This window comes from Pipra filicauda, unplaced genomic scaffold, assembly GCF_003945595.2.
Source record: "Pipra filicauda isolate LSUMZ 115617 unplaced genomic scaffold, ASM394559v2 scaffold506_size402828_pilon, whole genome shotgun sequence".
In the NCBI taxonomy this organism is placed as follows: Eukaryota; Metazoa; Chordata; class Aves; order Passeriformes; family Pipridae; genus Pipra; species Pipra filicauda.
In genome coordinates this window covers 335,433-359,335 of record NW_024104650.1, presented here as the reverse complement: position 1 = coordinate 359,335, position 23,903 = coordinate 335,433, and the positions used below count along the sequence as shown (strand labels likewise).

The 23,903-nt window shown below is 41.8% G+C and overlaps 2 protein-coding genes and 1 non-coding gene across 7 annotated transcripts in view; 2 read left to right on the top strand and 1 right to left on the bottom strand.

The window, feature by feature from the left end:
- Positions 1-6,286, bottom strand: part of LOC113984541 (transmembrane 9 superfamily member 2-like) — a 29,479-nt gene extending 23,193 nt beyond the window's left edge. Inside the window, exons 1-5 of the mRNA XM_027714619.2 lie at positions 6,097-6,286; positions 5,654-5,721; positions 4,261-4,354; positions 2,441-2,568; positions 2,081-2,210 (exon numbers count right to left, since the gene is read on the bottom strand). Of these exons, the coding sequence (XP_027570420.1) occupies positions 2,081-2,210; positions 2,441-2,568; positions 4,261-4,354; positions 5,654-5,721; positions 6,097-6,213 (537 nt within the window). The 5' untranslated portion in view covers positions 6,214-6,286. The remainder of the gene's footprint in view (positions 1-2,080; positions 2,211-2,440; positions 2,569-4,260; positions 4,355-5,653; positions 5,722-6,096) is intronic.
- A 3,425-nt stretch (positions 6,287-9,711) lies between these two features.
- On the top strand, positions 9,712-23,197 carry RBMX (RNA binding motif protein X-linked). Of its 5 annotated transcripts, none has more exons than XM_039386813.1 (10): positions 9,712-9,767; positions 11,033-11,159; positions 11,351-11,457; positions 16,851-17,022; positions 18,104-18,220; positions 18,555-18,690; positions 18,805-18,930; positions 19,007-19,110; positions 19,611-21,830; positions 22,437-23,197. In XM_039386813.1, the coding sequence occupies exons 2-9, from the start codon at positions 11,051-11,053 to the stop codon at positions 19,916-19,918; spliced, it is 1,179 nt and encodes a 392-aa protein (XP_039242747.1). In that variant the 5' UTR covers positions 9,712-9,767; positions 11,033-11,050; the 3' UTR covers positions 19,919-21,830; positions 22,437-23,197. The 5 variants fall into 5 exon arrangements, with proteins under 5 accessions (XP_039242747.1, XP_039242748.1, XP_039242744.1 ...); XM_039386814.1 differs by having other exon boundaries at positions 9,713-9,767; positions 18,576-18,690; XM_039386810.1 differs by lacking the exon at positions 9,712-9,767 and having other exon boundaries at positions 19,611-20,844; positions 21,736-21,830.
- Positions 11,207-11,280, top strand: LOC113988696. Its single transcript, XR_003541004.1, has one exon. It is a non-coding gene; the product is annotated as a small nucleolar RNA SNORD61 (small nucleolar RNA).
- Positions 23,198-23,903: the final 706 nt, after the last annotated feature.

The window sequence follows — 23,903 nt, the reverse complement described above, 5'->3', positions numbered from 1 at the left end:
CAGGAGAGGGCACAAGCAGACAAGAACTTTAAAATGAGACTGATGCTGGATGAAGGAAACACTTCAACATTAATGTATCTGTATAAAATATTTATATATTTTTCTATATATGATACTGAGTTCTATAAATAAAAGCCCACACAAGAAACTATCACATCTGTGTTACTACTGAAATTTAAATGTCTTTACCAAAAAGCTGCCAAAGGTACAAGTAATTCAGATTCACCATTTCTACACCTCCGTTCCAGCTACCAAAGCTTACAAACCATGTCCTGCTTCAAAAAACTACCCTTCACCTTCATCAGCTTTTCTACTTTGTCATCCCTGTGCTTTCAGAATTCAGAAATATGAGGTGACACCAGAGTCAATTAAGTTGACTTGGATTTTCTTTTCTCCTCAGTTCTGTCACTGTTTAAAAAAAACTTTAATTTGAATTAGAGGACCAGGATGACAGACTGCTAGCTGAGTTTCCAAGTAAAAAAATTCCTATATTTATTGTGTATATCATCCATTTTCCAATTGGCATACAAATTCCATTCTTTGCCCACTACCAGCAAAATATGAAGGTGTCTTGCATTAAATTTATCTGGATTCTTCTTCTTTCACTGTGATCGAGATTCTCATTGGGAGAAGACTGGAATCATCCCCATGTCATTCTATAACCCCATCTTTAGGTCTCTGTATCCTCCATTTCCAAAGCAGCAGTTGAAGTAATCATGTAGCTCAGCAGCTGCATAACTGCAAGGATGAACTGTAGCTGTGCCACTGCATGTTAACAACCCCTCTCCTGGCCCCATTTTAAAGAGATAATTATGTCTGTGGGAACAGGTATTTGGGTATACTTGTAAAAGTATAAATCCCAGAGATGACAGTCACGGGGCTACCTTCTTATTTGCCCATGGGCCAGCCATCCCTCTGGCACTACGCCATGCAACATTCCCACTGGAATTAGAATTCACAGACCAAAATGACACTGGGTACCCTGGCAGAGCTCCCACACCACTGCCAGCACACACAGTTTGCACAGCACTTCATGGATACCCATTAAAAGCTCCATAGGCTCTCTCTAGGAAATTCAGTCACTGATACCAATATATGAAGGCCTCCCAGTAAAAAAAAAAAACAAATCAGCTTTTCATCCACGTTGCTGACTTTGCTTTCTGTGTAACAGACAGCTCCCAACAGAACAGACACCAGTATCAATTTAACACACACCTCACATACAAAATAATGAAGTTAAACACCAAATTGGAACAGGTTATTCAATCCACAGATCACTTTCAAGAGCCTGGGGAGCCTGAGGAGTAACTGAGTTGGAAGGTGACTGCAGACAGAGTAAACTGAGCATGCATGATAAATGCAACACTTCAAAGCAGCGTCAGACCTGCTGCACACAAATGAACTGACTGCACTGCACACAAGCAGCAAGACGTGGCAGAGCAGAGTCATAGAGAGCTCCCTCCTCCCTGAGGAGTGTGGTCCCTTCCTCCAGGACAGATAAAACTGTATCACTATTATCTGTAACTGTACTAGTTCACCACAGAACTCCCAGGATGACTGACACATTTCCAATTGTTGTCAATATAATTTTCCCTGTCACAGCTGTGTTTGTTATCTTCCAGCCATCTGGGAAAACCCTGACACATTTAACTTGTAAACTGTGCTAGACCTAACTTTTGCAACTAGAACACAGTGCTCATTTCTAGGTCTTCACCAGAAAGCTTCCATCTGAAAGTGATTAAAAGAAAGTCTTGCACACTGACATGGACAAAGAATGAATAGGTACAAGGATGTATACACATGAAATTTCAAAGCAAATCCACAATTTTATAAGGCTTTTAAACACCCACACCAGTTATAAAACATAAATAGGTCGAAAGACCTAGATATACACTTTATTTGGACAATTGTATCAGCGAGACACAGCATACAGCAGCAGCACTCAGCACTGTCAATGCCCACATTTTGAACACTAACCATGTTTACAAACATACCTGTTCTTTCTCAGGAAAAGAAAGCTTAAAAATAAAACCACAAATTAAGCCACATCTATACTAACAAGAAAAGTTCCATCACTTACATTTATAACACAAGCATCTTTAACTCTACCATCTGGAGTAACAAAACATCCTATTGGAAATCCTGGATTACAGTATTTTTGTCCATCTTCCACATCATAGCACCACGTTACAGGCATGTTATCGATAATCCTAGACAGAAATCATCAAAGAACACGTCCTCAGAAAGGGATGCACCTGCTTTCCCACTGACATTTCACATTCATGTAACTCACACAGTTTTCACCAGTGCCCACAAGATGCATAGCAGAGGACAACTATCACATAGAAGGAAGAAAGCAACCACTTAGAACATAGATAACAACGTCAAAAAGCAGAAAAAAAACCCCAAACAACAACCTCAAGGACACATCTCAGCTTACCAGTGATGCTGATAATTCAACTGCATTCCTTTCTTCAAAAAAGCCAGTTTGCTTTTATCAGCACTGTTTCCTGGATCATATGACCTTGTACAAACTTTCTTGCATGTTTCTTGCTTTTTAAAAGTGAACTGTTAAAAAAAGCACACGAGAAGAGTCATTTCAGTTTTGCTTCAAAAGTATTTTAGAGTATTTTTTTCAGGTAAAGCTGATTTTTTTTTTTTAGTTGCTTCACTTCCTGACTATCAAAGTCCCATACAATGCCTTTAACTTCAATGTCAAGATTTACATATATCCAGCAGCAGCAGCAATCCCATTTTACATTGCTAAAAATCTCTTGAACAGTCCAGATAAACTACGTTTGGATAAACCCTGAGGACTGAAAATGTAAAATTAGTAGAAAAGTTATTGCTTTCTTCTTTTACCAGTTTGTTTTATTTTGGTAATTTCATCATCTGCTAAACCAGACTTTCCCTACATCCTTTTTGAACATTTCACGTTAATTTTAGCTGGTTTTCCCCATGACTAAGTTAGTAGACAAGGCTGCCAAAAATCTAAAAAGTTGCACAACATCTAAGCTTCAAGCACAGACACCACCTAACACAAACATGCACGCATTTGCATCTCAACTTCTAAACCAGTTAGGATTTACCTGCTACTGAGCAAACATACTTAAAACACAACTGAAAATTGTAATGGTATCAAGGCCTAAGTGCTAACGAGGAACAGCATTTCCTAATTGCTGTAGTGTGCAGCCATTTCAAACAAGTAATTGTTATAATACTAACCCATTCAATAGGTATCCACTCCAAATGATCCATCATGCTACATATTTAAGATTCTTGTGACCAGCAGCCATAAAACTTAAAATTATATTAGCTCAGAGAATCAAAGGAGACTTCCAGGAGCAGTTTACACAAGGGAGGGAGCATCACCTGCTTAGCAGACTGATGAGAAGATGTGACCAGGTCCCTAATGACTGAGCAGCAGCAGACTCAGAAACTGCTGTCTCTTTTTCCTCACAGGGATTTGGAGCATCTAGCAACCATCACACACAAACATAGCCCAGTTTTCAGCTTCACTGGCAAATCCCAGTCTCAACTGCACTTGAACAGTACCCAGCTTTCAAACATTAAGAGCCACTGTTTGACCACAGCTCCTCTATTGCTAATAGCTGTCTCAAGTTGATAGTAGAGCTTTTTGGAGATGCTACATTTAATCATTGCTAATGCAGGGCATGAGACAGAAAAATATCACATGCTTAATCTACGAAGTATTTGCATACACTCATTTTACAGAAGATTTCAAGTGATATGCATCAATAATGAAGAATTCGGTTTTAGGCAACAGAGGATAAGTGTGTCCAAGCAGGAAAAAGCTGCAAGTGAGCCCCAACTTGACTTCCCCTTCCTACTCTGGAAGTTGCACAATAGTATTATCACATATACAAAACAGTTCCTGAATCACCACTTTATAGCCTCCAATATTACACTCAATAAACTAATGATTTCAGATCATGTAACACACCACAATCCAGCTATTAAATAACTGCCTAAGATACAGTTTCTGGACTTCTCTACCACAGAGCAATAGGAAAGAAGGATGATTACTGGCTCAGTTTCCCAACTTTAATTAACCACCCCAAGATGCCTCTGGGCTGGGAGGATTTTTGTTTTTATTACATAAACACTGTAAAACTTATATTAAAAATATAAACAAAAATAATTACACAGTCATCAATCTTGAGCTATGTCTATGGATTACAGCCATCAGAATGACAGCTATCAAATTTAAATAGGGTCAACTGCAAGGGATAAAATAACCTTATATGGAGATGATGCTATTCTCTCCCCAAAAAGCACTTGTCCAAGGTTTTCTGAGGGTCTTTTCTCTTCCTTATCTTGACAGAAGTCAAAACTGGAAAAAAAGCAGCAAAAGTTACCTTTATTTCTTATTGACATATAATTGTAAATATCAGCCTAAAGCAAATTCTTAAGTTATGTCCTTAACATAGCAGTTTTCATGATTCTTTTGACAGTTCATCCACTGCTAGTAAAAAATCTTAGTGGCTTTGCAAAGAAATCTGGCATCTATTTTAAGATCAGTTTCAACCAAGCTACTTCATAGCTGAAGTATCTTTAACAAAATACATGATGTTCAGTCCACACACCCTTTTCAAATGGCAATTTAAACAAATAATAAAATATTTCATATTGGTGGAAAAAAAAAAAAGAGGCTGTGCTACGGACTATTCATTTCTCTTGCAAAAAAAAAGTTTCTGAAAAATGACACCCCTTTTAAAGGAGTCTTTACAACTAGTATTTAAAGTGAAACGTTTCAAAGAAGGGAGATGCCTTCTTTGAGATCACCTGTCAAACGTCATTCACAAATTCTTTTCAATTACATGCAGCCCAAAACTGCTGAATATGAGAAAGATGTTTTCAGTATTTAAATTATGCCAAATATGTGGATTTCCATTAAACAGAGGTAGCAGTAGGTTGTGGAGAAACAAAAACAACAAACAAACCCACACTTATCTTTGGTGCATAAGTACTTTTTCTCAACAAGTGGTCCTAAATTCACAGGCTTTCCTAGAGTTTAATATAAATAGAGACACTGTGGGCTTTTTGAGCTAATCTCTGGTCTTGCACTGCACAAGGTAAGATCTACAACAACCTGCAAGTTTCTCTTTTCTGTGTGCCCAACAGCAAGACTGCAAATCATGTGTATCACTGCTTTGTAGGCCTATAAATACATGCAAAAGCAGGTAACAATTTTCACAGACAAGAATCAAAAAAAACCCAAAACAAAACAACAAACCAAGAATTAGCTACAGAGCTTTGGTGTAAAAATGAGAACTAACAGTGACTAGTCTCTGGGCTTTAGTTACCAGAAAAAAGAAACTCAAAGCTCCTTAGATTTGCATAACAGGAAGAACTTTCAAATATATTAAACTGCCAACATTAAATCCTGTACTCAGCTCAAAAGAATGCACCCATGAGAAACCCTGCAGCCTTGTTTTAACAACACCAGAGGATGGTCAGGTGGCACAGGTGTGGCCTTCATCCCTCCCACTCTCTTGTACTTCATTCCTGCTGCTGAGACCTGGATTTACTCTTCCATCCCTACAGCCAAAATACTGACACCTGTACGGTATCAGGAGCCGAGAACAGAAAACAGCCTTTCCAAACGCTCCTGGAAGCCTGTTGTACTTACGCATCATATTCGTATGGCAGAACTGATTCAACCGAGTCCAGCCTGTTCACGAAGAGCTCAATTAGCGACTGAAACGGGAAAGAAGAAAAAGTATGAAAACACAGACTTTCAGAAACAAACGCGTGGCTGATTCGAAACGCTTAGCTTAGTGGCAAGTGCTGCTATCCCGCAGCGGAGTTACCCCTGGCTCCTGACAGGCCCCGGCCACTCCAGGAACAAGGAACCAAGGATCCTCCCGGGAAGTTCAGCGGGAGAAAGAGAACCAAGGAAATACGCGCTGGGGATGTCTGGCTTCCCGGAGCAAAGGCTGTCCCTGCGGGAGGACACCCGGGGCGTCCAGCAGCGGGGTGGGGGACACCCGGCGGTCCCCCCTGGCCGCGGAAGCCCCGAGCGGGTGCTGAGGAGGGACCGCCCGCGCCGGGCCCGCCCGTGAGGGCTCTCACCTTGCAGCTCTCGGTCTCCTCGCCCTCCTCGCAGAAGCTGACGGGCGCTAGCCCGGGCAGGTAGAAGGCGGCGCAGAGCGGCGCCACCGTCAAGAGCGCGGCAGCCAAGAGCCTCATCTTGCAGCCTAGAGGGGCCAAGGCACCATGAGGCGGCTGCAGCCCCGGGCAGCGCCAGGCGGAGGCGGCCCCAGCCCAGGCGAAGGCGGGAGCGGCCGCGTCACGGCCGGGTCGGGGCCGCGGCGCCTGCGCGGTGAGGGCGGGAGGCGCTGGGCGCCATCTTGGGGAAGGGCACCCCGAGGTTCGGGAGTGACAGGGCAAGCGGGGAGCGGCTTCGAACTGGCAGAGAGCACGGTTAGGGGGGATATCGGGGAGAAATTCCTGACGGTCAGAGTGGTGAGGCCCTGGCACAGGTTGCTTAGAGAGGCCGTGGATGTCCTATCCCTGGAAATGTTCAAGGCCAGGTTGGACGGCCCTCTGAGCATCCTGGTCTAGTGGAAGGTGTCCCTGCCCGTGGCAGCCGGTTTGGAACAAGATGATCTTGTGCCTCTTCAGATGAGCCTGGAAAATTTGTGTTGTCATTTCAGGCAGCTCCAGCTATGTCTTAGGGACTTGTGATCCACCTCATACTGATGAAGTGAAAGGGGCCACAATGAGATCCCAAACAGATGATTTGGGAGGAGTACATAAGGGAGTTCCAGTTTAGAAATGGCTGAGAAAGTCAGTGCCAGAAACAATTATTTTGCGCTGCTCTCATCCACTCTAGTCTGTGTTTTCTCACTTTTGCTGAATTTCTATAAATAACTATCAACTGACAATGCCAAAATTGCTCCTTGTCACGAAAGTATTAAACTGATCTTTTCAGTTATTAGTTTTTGACTATATTTCAAGGGAATTACATTTCTTTTTTTATTCGTTCTGAGCGAGTCCTGTGTGATCAGATTATTTATGTATTCATTAGTCCCCATCCCCCAGCTCTCCTAAACCCTTTATCCATTTTAAACCACAAGTATGATGAACTTAGTAAAAGGCCAATGTTTGATGATAATACGCAGCATGCTACAAGGGAAATCCAAAATATTGTCCTCTGCATGAAAAAGTTTGTAGTTTAAAATCAACCACATTGTTAAACATCCTAGGATTCATTTGAGAAAGTGACATTTTAGTCAAAAGCTACCATGAAAATCCAGCAAATGCTACCTTCATGGATTGTTGTCCACCCCTCCCATCTAGTGGGCTCATTTTTAGGGTTACATAAGTAACATACTTAATTGCATTTTTTCTGCTTTGGAAAATGTAAGGAAAACTTCCTAAGCTGTGATGATGCATGGGCAAGTATATCTGTGCTAGTTAGAGAGCAGCTGTCCTCTGTGTAAAGGTTGGTGGAATTTTCCGGGTCTCTGTCTCCCCAGTTGTCCCATCCGAGTCCATTTCCCATTCCATAGGGGCCAGTATTAGGACCTCATATTACTACCTTAATTTCATATTAGAAAATTCAAAGTTGAGAAATCACTTGCAAAAGAAACTGTCATAGCTCTTCAGCCTTGACCTTCTTACTAAAGAGGGGTTAGTTTCCTTTCAGTCTGCAGTTTGTTCTATTATGATTTCTGTAGTTCCTCTACAAAAAATCAATTTATGGGAATAAAAAAAAAGGAAAGGAGGGGGAAGAATTGTAAGAATTAAAGAGTTATGTATCCTCTAATCCTCTAGGAAAAGATCTGTATCACTGAATTTGGAGTGAGACTACATATGCTCTATGCAGGGAGACATGGTAAAATTCTGTTCCATTTTGCACTGAGGATGCACCTAGGTTTTGATGAAAATCCTGATGAAGATATCCCTTAGGACAAAGGACAGAAGAATTAGGCCCTGATACAATTACAGCAGTAATGTTCAAATGCTGTTTCAAACATAATTATGTTCACGCTGATCCCACCGAGCTACATGTACAGTACGTGGTAATACACGAGCTACCTGTACAGAATGTTAATAAAATGAAGCCTGGAGTTACCAAATATTTTACTCTTGTAATCATAGAAGGAGAAACAGACTTTAGTTTGCACGTGTTTATCTTTCCAATTACTTGTGAGGCAGTCAGCAGATACACTGTGGGTCAGAGAAGCACACAGAGACCACACAGACATAGAGACCTTTTTTACCATGTTTCTTACAGGACTAACAATTCGCTTTAGTTTTCACTATGCATCCCAGGGAGCCTCTGAAGTTTAAATTCTTTTGTATTGAAACTAGAATTTGAAGGTTTTTTTCATATGATAATTGGATGAGAATCTGGCAATGCCATTCTTCAGCAACTGCATTGATATCACGGGCAGTGCTCGCCCACTTCATTACGAAGGTCATCTTTTCCTTTTCCCATGCACAGTAACAGTATCCAGAAACTCTGAACATCCACGCTGGAAAGGAGATCATCTTCAAGAATGTACTGCAGTCTAGAGCAGTGTTTGAGAGCTCCCTTCCTTTGTGTTCTCAACACAACTATGAGCGAGTCTGAAACGATATTGCTTCCTGCTTTCCCTAACACAAAGAGCAGCTGAATATCAGTAGCTGACAGAGGAGACTGAAAAACTGAAGATAGGAATAGAGTCTGATGTTCTGTTATCAGGATGGAGCAATTATGCAGCTCTGTGACTGTAACAGCACTGGGCAGTGTTTGTGGGATGCACAGACCCTGTGGCACATCCCAGAAATAAACGTCTAGAGAACATGCAAGGGAGAACTTAAAAGACTGGGTGTTGATTAGATTGGGTGACCAAGAAAACAGGCCTTGATAACTATTAATATGTTTAGATAATCTACAAGTTCATATTATGAAAATTTAGCCAATTTTTGCATGCATGTATTTCCCCCTAACTTTTCTGCTATCAGGTTTAGCCATCCAAAGAAAATCTCCACAACTGAACTTCAGGTATAAATAATTTAAAACTGGAGTTAGTTGAACCAGTGCAAAACTTTGTGCTATCAACAAACACATTTCATTTTAAACCACACTTGGTTTGGTTTGCTGTAAGTCTCCAAGGAAGGGGTACTGACATGGACACGTATTGATCAAACTAATTAAAAACGCCTTTAAGGCTGTTTCAGCTGAACTGGGTTAAGCTCCTGCACAGACACTTCTGACAGTACCGTGAGTGATTTTGCTTCCAAAGCAGTGACAGATCCGCTCCTTCACAGAATCACAGAATCATTGAGGTTGGAAGGGACCTCTGGAGATCCTCCAGTTCAACACCCCTGCCAAGGCAGGGTCACCTGGAGCAGGTGACACAGCAACATGTCCAAGTGAGTTTGGAATGCCTCCAGAGAGGGAGACTCCATGCCCTCCCTGGGCAGCTTGTTTCAGGGCTCTGCCACTCTCAGTGGTTCTTCCTCATGTTGAGGTGAAACTTGTGTTTTAGTTTACGATTCCTCATGCTGCCGCTGGGCACCACTAAGAAGAGTCTGGCACCATGCTCTTGGCGATATTCCCATGCATCGATGAGATCCCCCCTCAGCGCCCCCTCTCCGGCCTACCCGGCCCCGCTGGCCCGCGCGCGCCCCCTGCCGGGCCCGGCGCCGCCGCATCCGGGGCTCGGGCGGGCGGGTGACGTCATCGCTATAAAGGGCCGCAGCGCCTTTGTTCGTCCCCATTGCGCAGTTGCGGCTCGGCGCGGGCGGAGGTGAGTGCGGGCTGGGGGCTCTGCGGGCGGCACCGCGGGGCCATGCGGGGACCCGCGGGGGGAGGCCCAGTCCGCGTGGAGGGAGCCGCGTGGCGCGCCCGTCGCTGCGGGACGGAGGCGCGGCCGGGCCCGTTTGTCTGCTCGCCCGGCCCCGCGTGGGGCGGCGGGGTCCGCGCGGCGGCGGCGGCGGGAGAGGGGGGTCTCGGCGGCGTGAGGCGCGGCGGCCGCCATTTTAGGTGTCAGGGGTCCCTCCGCATCCCCGGGGAGGGCGAGTGGGGGACGGCGGGATCGCGGGGCCAGTGACTCGGGCCGGGGCCGAGCCGTGGGGTGGGTAAGCGCCGAGGCGGCCGCCGGGCGCGGGGAGGGAGAGAAGCTGCTGCCAACGGCGGCCGCCATTTTGTGGCGGTGCCCGAGCCCGCGGAGGGTCCGGCGGCCCCCCGGGCCCGTGTCCCGGAGCGCGGCCCCACACGGGCCCCGTGCGGCCCGGCCCCGCCGGCCGCCCGCTCCCGGCAGCGCTTTGTCCGCGCTCCCCTTGCGCCTGTGCCGGGGGCTTCCCTCCATCGGCCTGGAGCCAAGCGGGCAGCGCTGGTCCACAGGCGCCGGGCGCCCTGCCAGGCACTGAGAGCTTGGGCTTTGTCTTCGGCTCGTGTTTTTTTTTTTTTTTTTTTTTAAGCCCTCCCGCCCCCGCCTTGGTTTAGCCGTGGCATTGCTGTGTAGAACTGCAGTGGTCGTCTGGTGTCTGTTCAGGCTCATACGTTGTGTAGGCCGGGACCTTGGCTGGAAATACTTGGAATAATACAAAGAATGGGCTTCATTTGGGAATACTGGCCCAAGATGCCTTTAAAAGTTAATAATTTAATATTACTTGGACAGATTAAGTAAATTTCTTGAAAAATCCACGATGAGATTTAAAGGAAAGGAGCGGTAGGATTGACATCAAGAGTAAAAAGAACAGCACCTCTGAAAGAGTTTTCATATTCACCAATATTGCTTGATCTTAACAGTACTTTGTTCTACTTTTCAAAGTTAACTGTATATTTTTGAAAGACACTGTATAATGTGAAGAAGTAACTGAGGGCAATACTACTTTCAGAAAAAAAAATTTTTTTCATGTACTTTATATGTCATACTTCTTAATTAACATCTCCTTCAAGGAAATTTGCTTGTACTTTTGAGGAAGAAAGTCACTTATATTCCATGAATTTGCATGGAAGTCTCTGTTGTAGTCTGATGTTTTGTTAATAACAGCATTACTCTTTTAATAGGTCATTTACAGCATCAAAATGGTTGAAGCAGATCGTCCTGGGAAGCTGTTCATTGGGGGCTTGAACACAGAGACTAATGAGAAAGCTCTCGAGGCTGTATTTGGCAAATATGGACGCATTGTGGAAGGTAAAGAGAAATTTTTTATTAAGATAATAAAAATGAACAACAGCACAGCTGTGATGACTTTTTTTGGCGTTGATCATCTGAAATGATGGCGCTTACATGTCCTCTAAGAAGTTCTGAGCTTAAAAAATTAAATAAAGCTGAAATGTTCCTGCCTAGTTCTGGGAAAGGGTAACGTGATTTTCTTTCTGCAGTCCTTTTGATGAAAGATCGGGAAACCAACAAGTCCAGAGGATTTGCCTTTGTCACATTTGAGAGTCCAGCAGATGCAAAAGATGCTGCCAGAGATATGAATGGAAAGGTAGGAATTAAGACCTTTTACAATAACACGTTGCTGTTGCTACTGTCCAGCAGGATAAATCTTTGGGGTAAATTAACTTGTAATAAAAGCTGGAAAAACAATGGATTAGAAGATCTTGGAGACAAGTCAGAATGTCACATTTAGCAAATTGTCCCAGTCTCCATGATGCTGGAATTGCTTTCTCCTGGTCATGGCTTTGACAGTAGAAAGTGAAGTCTAGCTGTCAGTTACACTGTTTATTGTTTTTAGTCCGTGATGGAGGGCTTTTTAGTAGTCAGCTCTCCATTTTTGTGTGTTTCTAATGTTTGTTTGTTTGTTTTAAATCATACTTTAATGCAGTACTTTGTAAAATACACTTCAGGGAAGTGACTTACCTGAAAACTGTTAATTGTTCCCTTAACGTGGGTTGAATATGACTTCTGCTGTGCTGGAGCATCGATGAGCTCTCTGGTATTCTATGGATAACCTGGATTTGTGAGATGCATCATCAGTCTGCTTGGCACATGTGAGGGGCATCTTTCCAGTTAATGGGAAAGAGCTTTGCAGTTAGCCAGCAACTATATTTGTTTGTTTACACCCTAAAATGCGATGTTATGACTTTAAAAGGAAGTAAAAGCGTAACGTACGTGTAATGTTTTTAAAAATACAGGAATTTGGAGCAAAAGTTCTGAGATCAATACCAGGATAGTTTGTCAAAGAATTGTAGGCTGCTATGATCCGTGTCTGTTGTGGCATGTGCTTGAAAAGGTAGATGTAAGCTGGCAACTTGAAGGTCATCAGCTCCTTATCTTCATAGAGGTGCTGTCTCTTCAGGCAGTGAAAGGCATCTTAGTTCATTTGAATTTCAGACTCTGGTCCTCCATGTGTAATCTGAATGGTTGTGTTGAGGTCTAACTGCATTGGCCTTCTCAGCAGTGTCTCTTGAGATGACATTCATGTAAGGTGAACAAGCCTCGACTGATCATGATTAAATATCTCTTGGGATTTTGATATCTGTTTGTCTGGTTAGCATAAGACATTGAAGTGAAAGAAAAATGTCTGTTACTGAAGTCAGTGAGTAAAACAACTTTAAGAATAAGAAAATGAGCTTGTAGTGTTCATGGTGAACACAAATAGTAAAATTTCTTTGGTTTGAGTTATAGCAGGCTTTCTGCTCCATGTACTGGTGTTTCTGGGTGCTTTAGGACAACCTCATGACAGTGTTACTTTCCTTGAAGACTTGCTTCCTTTTTAAACAAGTTAGTAGTTTTTGTCAAGGCAGAGAGTAACAAATTCAGATAATGTTCTTTCTAAACATCCTTAAAGGTGCTCCTTTTATTGAATTTATTTCTCCGTTGTGTACTTTGCTGCAATTCTCAAGACTTGTTTACTGCTGTGTTCAGACACTTAATTTCCTCTGAAATAGTCATTACCCTGAATCCTCACATAAGGTAACTTCAAGCACCAATAGGTAATTGTCAGACTGAAAGGAATTCAGTCACTAATCCTAAGTGTTTGTGGAGTGCAGCTTGCAAATGAAAATCCCTTTGAAAATAATCACCAACTGTTCTACCTCTTGAATGTTGTGCCATGTGTTTGGTCACGTTGGAAACATTCGGGGAAGTAATGCTTAGCAAAGTAGCTAAATGAGACGGTGTTTGTGGCTGTGAGGTAATGTCTGCTTGTTCTGGAATGCACCATCTGCATCACTGTCAAGAAATGCTACAAAGGACTGCCTTGTGGATCATGGTTCTTGTGGTTTTGTTTTCAACACTATAAATCTAGAAGTATCTTCATCTTCATGAAGTTTGAACAGCAAATAATGTATGAAAAGAACATTCTCAAGTGGCATGTGGCCTAGAATGTCCTCTGGTCCGGCTTGCTTTGGCCGTGGATATGAAAGACGTTCATGAGGTGGTCTCTCAGTCTCTCACTCTCATCTTCAGAAAGCCTTCTGGACAACAGATACTGCTTGTAATCTAAAAAGACTGCATTCAGAGTTTGAGGAGGAGTAGTGTTTGAGGCCTGCTGTGGGAAGAGAGCATTGTCATACATCACAACTTGAAGTTTTTCTGGTCATTTGGAAAGGATGGATTGGAGCAGTCTTGAGGATTTCAGGCACTTAAGAAGCAGCAGTAGAAGCCCTGTGCAGACTGCAGTTCAAGCAGTCTATAAGGAATTAGATGACCTGTCCAGCCTGGGGAAAGCGTTCTGCGTGCTCAGTCTGTCATCCCAGGGGAATTCAAAGTTGTAGCCAATCGAAGAGACTGACTCAATAGATTCTGCAAGAGTGAATTGGCATTTGATTTTTTTTTTTTTTTTTTTTTTTTACTTTGCAAGTGTTCATGAAAATTGTATAGCCAGCATTTCGCACCTATCCGGGTGGGGGGGAAAGGAAGGAGATTGTGTTTCATTCCCAATTGGGACAAGCATAGACTAGTCAAAGCTTGCTTGTCTAGAATTCGTTTCAGTCCTGCTGAAAAAGATCAGTGGAATTATTTTGGAGGTGTGATGGAGATTTTTCACTTCAACTACTTTGTCTGCAGAATTGGATCAATGTTAGCATGTCTGAGCAGCACAGAAGAAATCTACAAGTACTTTATCACAGCAGATATCTGCCTTCTTTAAGAAGAAGCTTAATTCGTGGCAGTCTGCATCCTGATGTCACGAAATGCGTGTGCTTACCTGGACACAAGTGTGCTGGATACTCCCAAGTTATTCGGTGCAGTAGGCTGTTCCTCACAGTCTTCTGATTTTAAATCCTTAGGAAGAAATGGATAAGTAAAGAGAGGATATGACCTTAAAGGAAAGCTGCAGGACAAGCCAAAGACTTAATTCTAGTGCAGACCTGTCAAGCCAGCTGGTCTTGTTAAAAGGATGGAAGCAAATACTGCAGTCCAAACAGTGTAACGTGTACTCAGCACTACAGAAGGTTGTCTTCCTTTAATTGGACAGACTTTCCTTTTCCTTTGGAGAAGAAGTGATATACAATGTAGAAGCTTAGCCTGATAAGAGATGATCTTCAGTTCTTGAATATATATGGTGAAAGGAAACCCACTCTGTGGCATCAAGGAACGTGCAGAAATGGTGGAGTCACTGCAGCATCACAATGAAATGATCCATTGGAGAGGAAAGCCCTGTGTGGTGTTAGGTCCAGTTTCATCCAAATTTTTGGAAATACTTTGATTTCTGCCCCACTCCCAAAATTTTACAAATTTCACCATCTTTTCTGTTGGAATGTGGAACAGTTTGCAGGACAGTTCTCTAATTGTGTTTGGTTAAGGTTCCCTGGCTCACCTTACAAAGCTGTACAGATTGTTCATGCCACATATAGGAGACTTTGATTGCCAATCTATTACTGTCCTTAAATGATTTGTATCTTAAATTATTTTTCATGTGTTTTAGCACCAAGGTGACTCAACTTTCTGGTGCTCATATGATACTAAAAATGCTACTGTAACACTCTGAATGAGGGTTCTAAACAGGAATTAATAAGTGTTCATGTTGACAGCTGTTGCTTTCAGCTCATTGAAAAAAATCCCATATTTTGAGATGGACTGTGTTTTATCTGTTTGGTGAGATAAGACCTTTTGTCTTTGAGCTAAGAACCTGTAAAATGTTGTCCCCTCTGCTTTAAAATAGGACAAACTTTGACAACTTCTGGTTAACAAAAAAATTATTCTTGGACCTAATGAAAGGTCTTTCTGGACCTAAGGCATACCTTTTAAAACTGCTTGTGTAAAGCAGTCTGCAAAGAAACCTATCTTTTGCCTAAGTCAGATGCATAAGTGCAAGGCAGAAGAGAATAGGAGGAGAAATAAGTAAAACTGTACCTCCTACATAAAAAAAGAACTCGAACCTAGCATGCAGGTTTTCAGAACCCATGCTAGCAGAAGGGGATGGTGTTTGCTTTCTAAACTTCAAACAAGCTGTCAAGAATGTGCTATGACATTGAGGATGGCAGTGGACATGATGGCAAAGCTTAAGGCTTCAAGCCCACTGTTCCTGTCTCATCCTGAACGATGAGACATCTCTCAGTATGAATTATGATGGCAAAACAATATGATGCAAACTGAGAAGTTCCAGTGATTAGAGGTACTAATGCTGCTGAAATGTTTCAGCTTGCCATGCCAAAAGGCTTTTTGAGGAACCTTCTGTAAGTAAAATATTTTCATTAAGTCAAAGACAGGACCAATATGATTTTGCTAGTATTCCTTATTTTTTTCCCTCAAATGGATCAAGTTGGACCTGTGTACATACACACAGATTTTTCAAATAGTAGCTACGACTACGTGTGGTGGCAAAATACATGAGCTACTACAGTGGATGGTTCAGAGAGGGCTAGATTTTGGTGGAGAACAAAAAAAGATATTGTGCTTCAATAAAATACTATCAGTGCAGATTAAGACACTACTAGCATTTCTTTGTGTTAATTTATTGCAGCAAAGAAGTGCAATAAACAAAACTTTCTGCCTGATAATTAATTAGTTTTTAAGGCAGAGTTAAATATTTAACTGCTAAAAGGGGCAAATAAACCACATTTGCCAGGATAGGTGTGCAGTAACCTAATTTCAGCAGAGCTTGTGATCTTACTTCTACCATAATTGCCAAACATGTGGTGCCTGAAAGATTATACAGAAATTTGAGTTACTCAACATGTGTTACCACCTGCTTACCTTCGAGGTATAACAGCAGGCTGCAGAGGTCCTCTTATTGCAGATCTGTATTCCAGAAAAAGCTCCCATTTTTGTCCTACAAAAAAGCCCTCCAACCACACAACAGAACCCACAAACAAAAATACCCCAACCACATGGAAAGCAAGTGATAGAGTAAATTGTGACAGTCACCTTGTTTGAAAACCCAACTCGAAACACTAGAAAGAAGGGGTGAATTGTCATACTCAGTCTGCTGTGTAGATGCTGAAATTACTTCTAAATGCGTCAGTGATCACCGTGTTATCAGGACATCAAGAAAATGTACTAAACGGCCTCCCCATTGCCAGAAATCCCAACTGAAGCTAAGTTACGTTCAGCTTAATCCTGTAACTACTGGTGCAGTCCTAGTTTGATACGAAAGTACGTGGCAATTGAAAGTAAATTGTAGATCATATATCATGTTTCATTTACAGAATAAATGACGTGGGGCTGCCGTAATCATTGGACACTTGTGTTTTCACTGAAAGTCCTTTCTGATGCTGCTCTGTATTTTTTTTTTCATCAATACAACAAGAATGAAGTACTGTAGAAATTGAAATTAGGCCCAACATGCTGCTGAGTACTAATACTGAAGACTGAAATCAGTTCTAGAGTTGCTCTAACTTATAAAATGGAAGCCCTATAATAGTGAAGCAAGAGGGGCTTGATTTAAGAAATACAAACATGACTGAGCAGTAAGTAAAGCAGCTTCTTCTTTAGTCATTAGATGGGAAAGCAATTAAAGTGGAACAAGCAACCAAGCCATCCTTTGAGAGTGGTGGTAGGCGTGGGCCGCCACCCCCTCCCCGAAGCAGAGGTCCTCCCAGGGGCCTTAGAGGCGGAAGAGGCGGAAGTGGCGCGAGAGGACCACCTTCAAGAGGGAGTCACTTGGGTATGTATTGACCTCTCTCATTATATACTTGGACAACATACAAGACAATCCCATTGGAAGATGACAATAATCCTACTGGAAAAAAAAAAGTCAAACAGCCAAATAGTGCACTCCTTGTTCTTTATAAAAATGATGAAATATGATTTCAGCAGTTTAGTAAAATTTTTGATTAGGCAAGTACACCTTAAGAAAAGGCTTTCAAATATGAAGATTCCTTTCTACAACTAACACTCCACTTGACTTTTGCCTATGAAAGAAAAACAAAACTCCTGCCTTGCACATGAGAAAGGAAGCTTTCTGGTATTCAAGTTGAAAAAGTGATTCTCTTCCACCAGGGAAAGGGAACTGTCTTTCATTCTTACTAGCAAGAGGACTGAACTTAGAAAATTCTAGGGCTGATCATTCTAAATCATATTGGGAGTTAGGGCAGCTAAGCCTTGTTTGTTGTTACAAAATAGTGTGTTGAGTTGAAGCTTTCTGAAGTGGAACAATAGTACATTACTTGATACTGGATATTCCTTAAGATATAGGTATTGATTCAGACTTCAGTATCAAAACAAAGCTCTCTAAGACCAAGCAAGCAGCGCCTGAGGTATAACAGTAAAAGCTGTAATGCAGAAAAAAACCCTGGAAATAGTGAAACTTCTCTCTTGCAGAGTCTGTGTAGTAGGTTCTACAGACTCGGTAGTGCCTCTGTTCCCTCTCTGTAGGCTCTTACCTAGTACATCTTCCCAGGTGGCTCTTGTCTTCTGAGAACAGTAACTTGTTGAGTATTTAAGCTGTGACTGATTACAGATATCAGCTGTCTTTTTTCCCCTTCTGTCACACCCTGTGACTTTTGGATAAGTTCTAAAAGACAATTTCTTGACAGGAGTTTAGGCTGTGGAAAGTGTGGCTCTCAATTCTACCAGTAGCATTTAGTATGGGCTAGAAGACAAGGCTTTGAGAGATCTAATTTTAGCGGTTTACTGTTGGTCACATAGTGGTAATAATGGCACTTAGGTTACTGTAGTTCAGGCTTTAGGGTCATGCAGTTGAGTATCACAGAAATAATAAGTTGGTTCATGGCTTATTCCTCTAGGGTCTTCTCGAGGGCCACTTCCCATGAAGAGAGGTCCACCTCCACGAAGTGGAGGCCCTCCACCTAAAAGATCGGCACCTTCGGGACCAGTGCGTAGCAGTAGCATGGGAGGAAGAGGTAAGGACTTTGACTTAATTAGTTGCTTGGTCAGCTGTAGCACCAGTTTTCCTTCAGAAGCTGATGCAAATCATTGATTCTAACTTCAGCCTACAGTGGGATTGGTATATTTTTTCTAATTTTTAATTCATTTCATACCAATATAATTTTGTAGCTGTTGGGAACAACTTGGTGTGATTTGAGTATGCTCCTTTTAGTGCTGATTTTAAACTGTACAAGCAGAAATGTAAAGTGCTGTAATGTGGGCTACAGAGATACTTTTAAATTGCTCTAAACAATCTACTAATACTTGCCAAGAGTCTCTTTTCTGACTAAATGCTAATTAAGTTTAAAGATCTGGACTGCTTCTCTTCAGCTCCTGTGTCACGTGGAAGAGATGGTTATGGTGGTCCTCCACGCAGAGAACCAATGCCATCACGGAGAGATGTCTACATGTCTCCAAGAGATGATGGCTATAGCACTAAAGATGGGTAAATTCTTTTCCTGTTTTTGTTGGGGTGGTTTTTTTTTATTCAGAGAAGAGTGTTGATTTCTGATCTTTTGCAATGTGACATAGCTAATGTGTCAGTTCTTGTTCTTTGTAGTTATTCAAGCAGAGATTACCCCAGTTCTAGGGACACACGGGACTACGCACCACCTCCACGAGACTATGCTTATCGTGACTATGGTCATTCCAGTTCACGTGATGAATACCCCTCCAGGGGATATAGGTACCTACTGTTGGATTTTTCTCCTTGTCACTTTGTTCTTGCTGTTATGTTACTGATCTGTACTAAGTCTTAGTAGTCTTTCCTCCTATAGCGATCGTGATGGATACGGTGGTGGACGTGACAGAGACTACTCGGATCATCCAAGTGGAGGCTCCTACAGAGATTCATATGAGAGTTATGGTAAGAATCCATTTTGAGGATCATGTAATTGTACAGGTGTCATAAAATCTGATTTTTACTAGGTTGCTTGCTTTAGGGGGAAGTGGCACACTTTTTTTCCCCTACAGTGAAAGTGCAGTTGTTGGTTATCATTTGATCATCTTGTTAAATAAGCTATAAGCTAAAGAAGCAAAGTCTACAGTTCAGAATTACAACTGTCTCTGGAAAATATGGCTGAGTTTCTTCTCTAAAATAACAAGCTGTTCTGGAAATCCCAGTAAAGAGCCTGCCTGAATAAACAAACACCGTCTTCATTCCTTCAGAATCTTTAAATCCACTCACTGCCTGATACGCAGTCCCCACTTTAAGTACCATTAATGTGGCAGATTCTATTAAGAACATCTCAATACATACAAAAGAGTAGCAGTAAACATTTAAATACAGCAGTTCTGTAAATTCAGATTGAAATTGTTCTATATAACTCATGGTGTTGCCGTATTACCTGACCATTGACCCTGCAGGTAACTCACGTAGTGCTCCACCTGCACGAGGGCCCCCGCCATCATATGGTGGAAGCAGTCGGTATGATGATTACGGCAGCACACGAGATGGATATGGAAGCCGAGAAAGTTACTCAAGCAGCAGAAGTGATGTCTACTCAAGTGGCCGTGATCGTGTCGGAAGACAAGACAGGGGTCTCCCCCCCTCCATGGAAAGGGGCTACCCACCTCCTCGAGATTCTTACAGTAGTTCAAGCCGCGGAGCACCCAGAGGCGGTGGCCGTGGCGGAAGCAGATCCGATAGGGGTGGAGGCAGAAGCAGATACTAAAAACACTCTTAAACTTTTGGACCAAGACAGATTACTTCTCAAACGTGGAAGTTGTTCTATCTTTACTACCAGAGGACTACTAAAACAAAAAGTTGTTTTTAACCTTTTTTTATTGTTGCCTGTTAAGTTTTCCCCTCCATGACTTTATGCTTTTGTGAAGCAAAGTTCAAACAATGTTTAATTTCATTTCAAAATTGTTAACATTTCTTTCAGAAAGCAGATGTTAAATGTATAAACTTGAGCTGTGTACTAGTGTTGTAATTTTCAAAGTAAAGTTTCCCTGAAATGCCACACTTCCCATCTGATTTTCGTCATGAATGGAAAAAGCAGTTCTTAAGATCTTCCACACAACATCCAGCCATCTGACATGGAGATGGATTGTTCTACATGTTCAGCATCTCATTCTGAAAGTATTGCTTGTGATTTGGAGGGTGGTGGGGATGATTCCACACAGTTGTGCCTAGAATTTGAAGTCACAGTGTTCCCAGTACTAAATGCCTTCAGATCCTTGTGTAAAGGAAAAGAGGATTTCATTCAGTTAATCTGAAAAAGCAAGTGGATAATACTATTTTCTGCCTTCCTCCTGTTTCATAGGGAGTTCAAAAAGATCTCCCTTCCAAATAAGTCATGTACATGTAAGTCAGCTACAGACTACTGTTTAAAAAACAAACAAACCCCACAAACCATTGACCAGTTCCATCAAAGAAGCTGCAAAACGATGCTTACTCATACTGTTTCAAATTTTTGCAACTCTGTAGTGTTTCACTTTTAAAGGAACATCTTTGATTCCAAAGGAGAAAATAAGATAAGCAAAGAAGTCTTTCTCTCCAACTTCTCAAAGGCTTATGGCTTCCTAAAAACAAGTGAATCTTTCAGCATTCCACAGCTGATTTAAAGCATCAAATGCCTGTGAAACAGCAAAGATGGTAAGCAAAGCAAACTAGTTTTTCAGTCTAAGTCAAAATTAAACCAATTTACCTTCCTCTAGTACAGTAAGACAAGCTGCATGTCATGGCAATGGAAGTGCTGTCTAGATTTAAAAAAAAAATACTCCAGTGCGTTAGAAATTCTCCAAATTCAACATTTCTTCTTGGATAAAAGCATTTATGGCACCAATTTTGAAACTAAAGGTGTAATGCAGCTCGCTGTAGAAAGAATATTGCCACGTAGGGTTGGGAGGGGGTATTTTGTGCCCAGTATGTTTCAGTGAAGATGCTTAAAGAGGCTGCATATACAGTATTCTAGCAAAATTAAAGCCTTGTGAAATCAGAAATGGGTTTAGATTGACAACCAGCTTGACTAGTGGGAGTTTGAATCAAGCCATTGCAAACTTGACATTTAGTTGGATACCTGACTCTGTTTAGTTTGACACTGCGTGGCAGGGATACCCGGTACATGTGGCAGAACCTGTGGCAAGTTGTTATGGCTCTGGTAAAGCCATGAAGTTCAAAAGATGCTCTTGACTATAGTAAACATGAAGACCTCCAACTAAAAAAAAAACAAACCACCAAACCACAAACCCAAAACCTTTGTACTACTGTTTAGTCCTCAGTAAATTTTGTCATTCAACTTATGGATTTAACATGGCAGTGCACCACTGAAAAGGAGTGAGAATCCATAAGCCATGCAACTTATCTCTAAACCATCCCAGTCCATTCCAAGCCAGTGAACCTTCCACCACTTAAAGAAGTAGTAAAACTTGCAACAGACTAATCTGCAAACCCAAGCTTTTGTCATCTTTTGAAATGGGGGGAAGCATTATATGTTGACATGTGCTGTAAAATGTATTTTTCTCAGTTTATTATATCTTCTCTTAGTTGCAGGGTGATAACTTCCAGAAGATACCACTGGAATAATGCTGGTTCACTTGCGATGATGGCAGAGATGAGTGATGCCTGTGCCAGTGCATAAGGTAAATATTACAGCAGTGTAGTAGCTGGAAGAAAGATTGTGTTTGTAGGTTTGGATGGAACATCTTCATGTCTAATTAATATTTTTGACTTCTGTTTGAAGTTTGCAGGGGGAGGTTTAAGTAGGCTTTATAAGCTGACCAGTCAGGAATGGCAGTGAGAGACTACTCATTGCAAAAAGGGGTCCCATTTGAGTGCAGCTGAGCAAAAACGTTTACAAATGCACTTCAAATCATATGCAGAGAGTACTTAGTCTATGAATTTTTGCAAGAGCAGACCATAAAAATATGAATTTTTAATAAGAGGTGTCAGTATAGACATTTAATCAGTCTGGTTAAATGTGCAGGGTGAGCAGTTATACTGAGTATAATTTTGGATCAGGAATTGATCTCTGCAGAGGTCTTTGGATTGTATTAGACTTCAGGCATCTCTGGAATGGTTTAAAATTGTAGATGTGAGATGGCTGTTGATGTACTTTCATATTCTTGGGACAGATAGAATACAAACCAAATGAATTCATTGTGTATATAAAAATAATTTAAAAATGATTTAGCTTTTTTGTCTTCTGGCCTCTCAAGAGGAGACTAACTTGTGTTTCCTTTTTTCAGTTACGGTGACTAGAAGGTGGCAGTGCAGCAGTGGATATGCGTTGGAAAATGGAAGGATAGCAAAACACAACTGCTACAGCCTGGATTTTGAGTGTGGTGTTGCCCACCATTGGTTCTAGAGGGTTGTGTTAGCATTCAGGAGTTGCCTTTGAAAGTAGCACTACTAATCTCTTGGATATACAGAAAAATTCTGGTGGAAGCCAACTGCTGTGTGCCATAGCTGACATCATCCCAGAGTCCAGAGGGAGCCCACGGGCTGGTCAGCGCACACACGGCAGTACGTTCTGCAGCAGAGAAGTACTCGGGTTCCCTTCGCACGTGTGCTTGCCATTTAATGCTGAAAAAAGAGCAAGTTGTACAGAAATTAGTCTTGGTCCTCTAAAACACAGAGGACTAAAGTGTTACAAGTGCTTCTTCACCAAGAAACCACTAGAAGTTCTATATTATTACATTAACAGTTCTGTCCAGGCCTTCTGGATGAGAGGAAGGAGGTGTTGATGTACTGAGGCAATGTTAGTGATAAATCCCCAGAATAATTAGTGTGGTGTATGTACTCCAGACAGCACTGCATCCCTTGCAAGTAGGTGCTTTCTTCAAAACTTTGCCTAGGTTTTGATGTGTTTTTATCTTGGATACATGTTGATGTACCAGTGTATGTGAGAAGAATGATCGGCACTGGTACTTCACGTAGAAAACTCTTTAACTTCAGATCAACTGAAGTACTTAAAACAATCACTGATAATAAAGTTTATACTGACTTTCGTGATAGACATGAAGTGATCTCATTTAAGAAATAGTTCATAATGTGTAGCTAAAGAAGAAAAAGCATGCATACGTTGTCTACAGATTTAAGTCTTTGAGTTTTGGGATGAGGATATCACTTTACACTTCAGTTACGGGCTGCAGATTCTAGGAATAAGTCTGCAAGTACGTAGCAGATGGGTAGAATTGCAGTACTTGCCAGGGCTAATAAATTTACTGTTTAAAAAAAAACCCCAGCATCAGTTTTGCTTTTTTTGCTAAAGTAAAAAAAATATGTATTGCTCAGAGACTTATGGTGGAAAAGATTCCGAGGGTTCCATCTTGGAGGATTATTGCTCTAAAGTGGTCTCTGTGTCTTTTCTGCAAGAAAGAATAACATGCTGTACTGTTAAGAGACTCTTATTTCAGCAGTAGCTTATAGTCTGGATGCTGTTGTTTATGCTGAGGTGGATCATCCTATGTAAAATGTAATGCCAACATGGCAGCTATCGTAAAAAAAAATAATACCTGCTTCAAATGCTAAATAATGAGGATGTGTCCCTGATTTAAATTAGTGGTGCATGTCAAACTTTATCACTGAAAGCCACGAGTTAAAATGTATCAGTAGATTCTGCTGCACACAGATAACTCCAGTGATGGTCTTTGTGCTGGGTGTTTTCTCTCTGTGCTGGGAAAAAAAGGGGGAATTACATAAACGTGAGTGAC

Bases quoted from the DNA above. Each gene is read 5' to 3' on its own strand.
- RBMX (XM_039386813.1), top strand. From the start codon at position 11,051: ATGGTTGAAGCAGATCGTCCTGGGAAGCTGTTCATTGGGGGCTTGAAC. The intron at 18,691-18,804 runs GTAAATTCTTTT...TGTTCTTTGTAG, and splicing joins GGCTATAGCACTAAAGATGG to TTATTCAAGCAGAGATTACC. The intron at 19,111-19,610 runs GTAAGAATCCAT...TTGACCCTGCAG, and splicing joins AGATTCATATGAGAGTTATG to GTAACTCACGTAGTGCTCCA.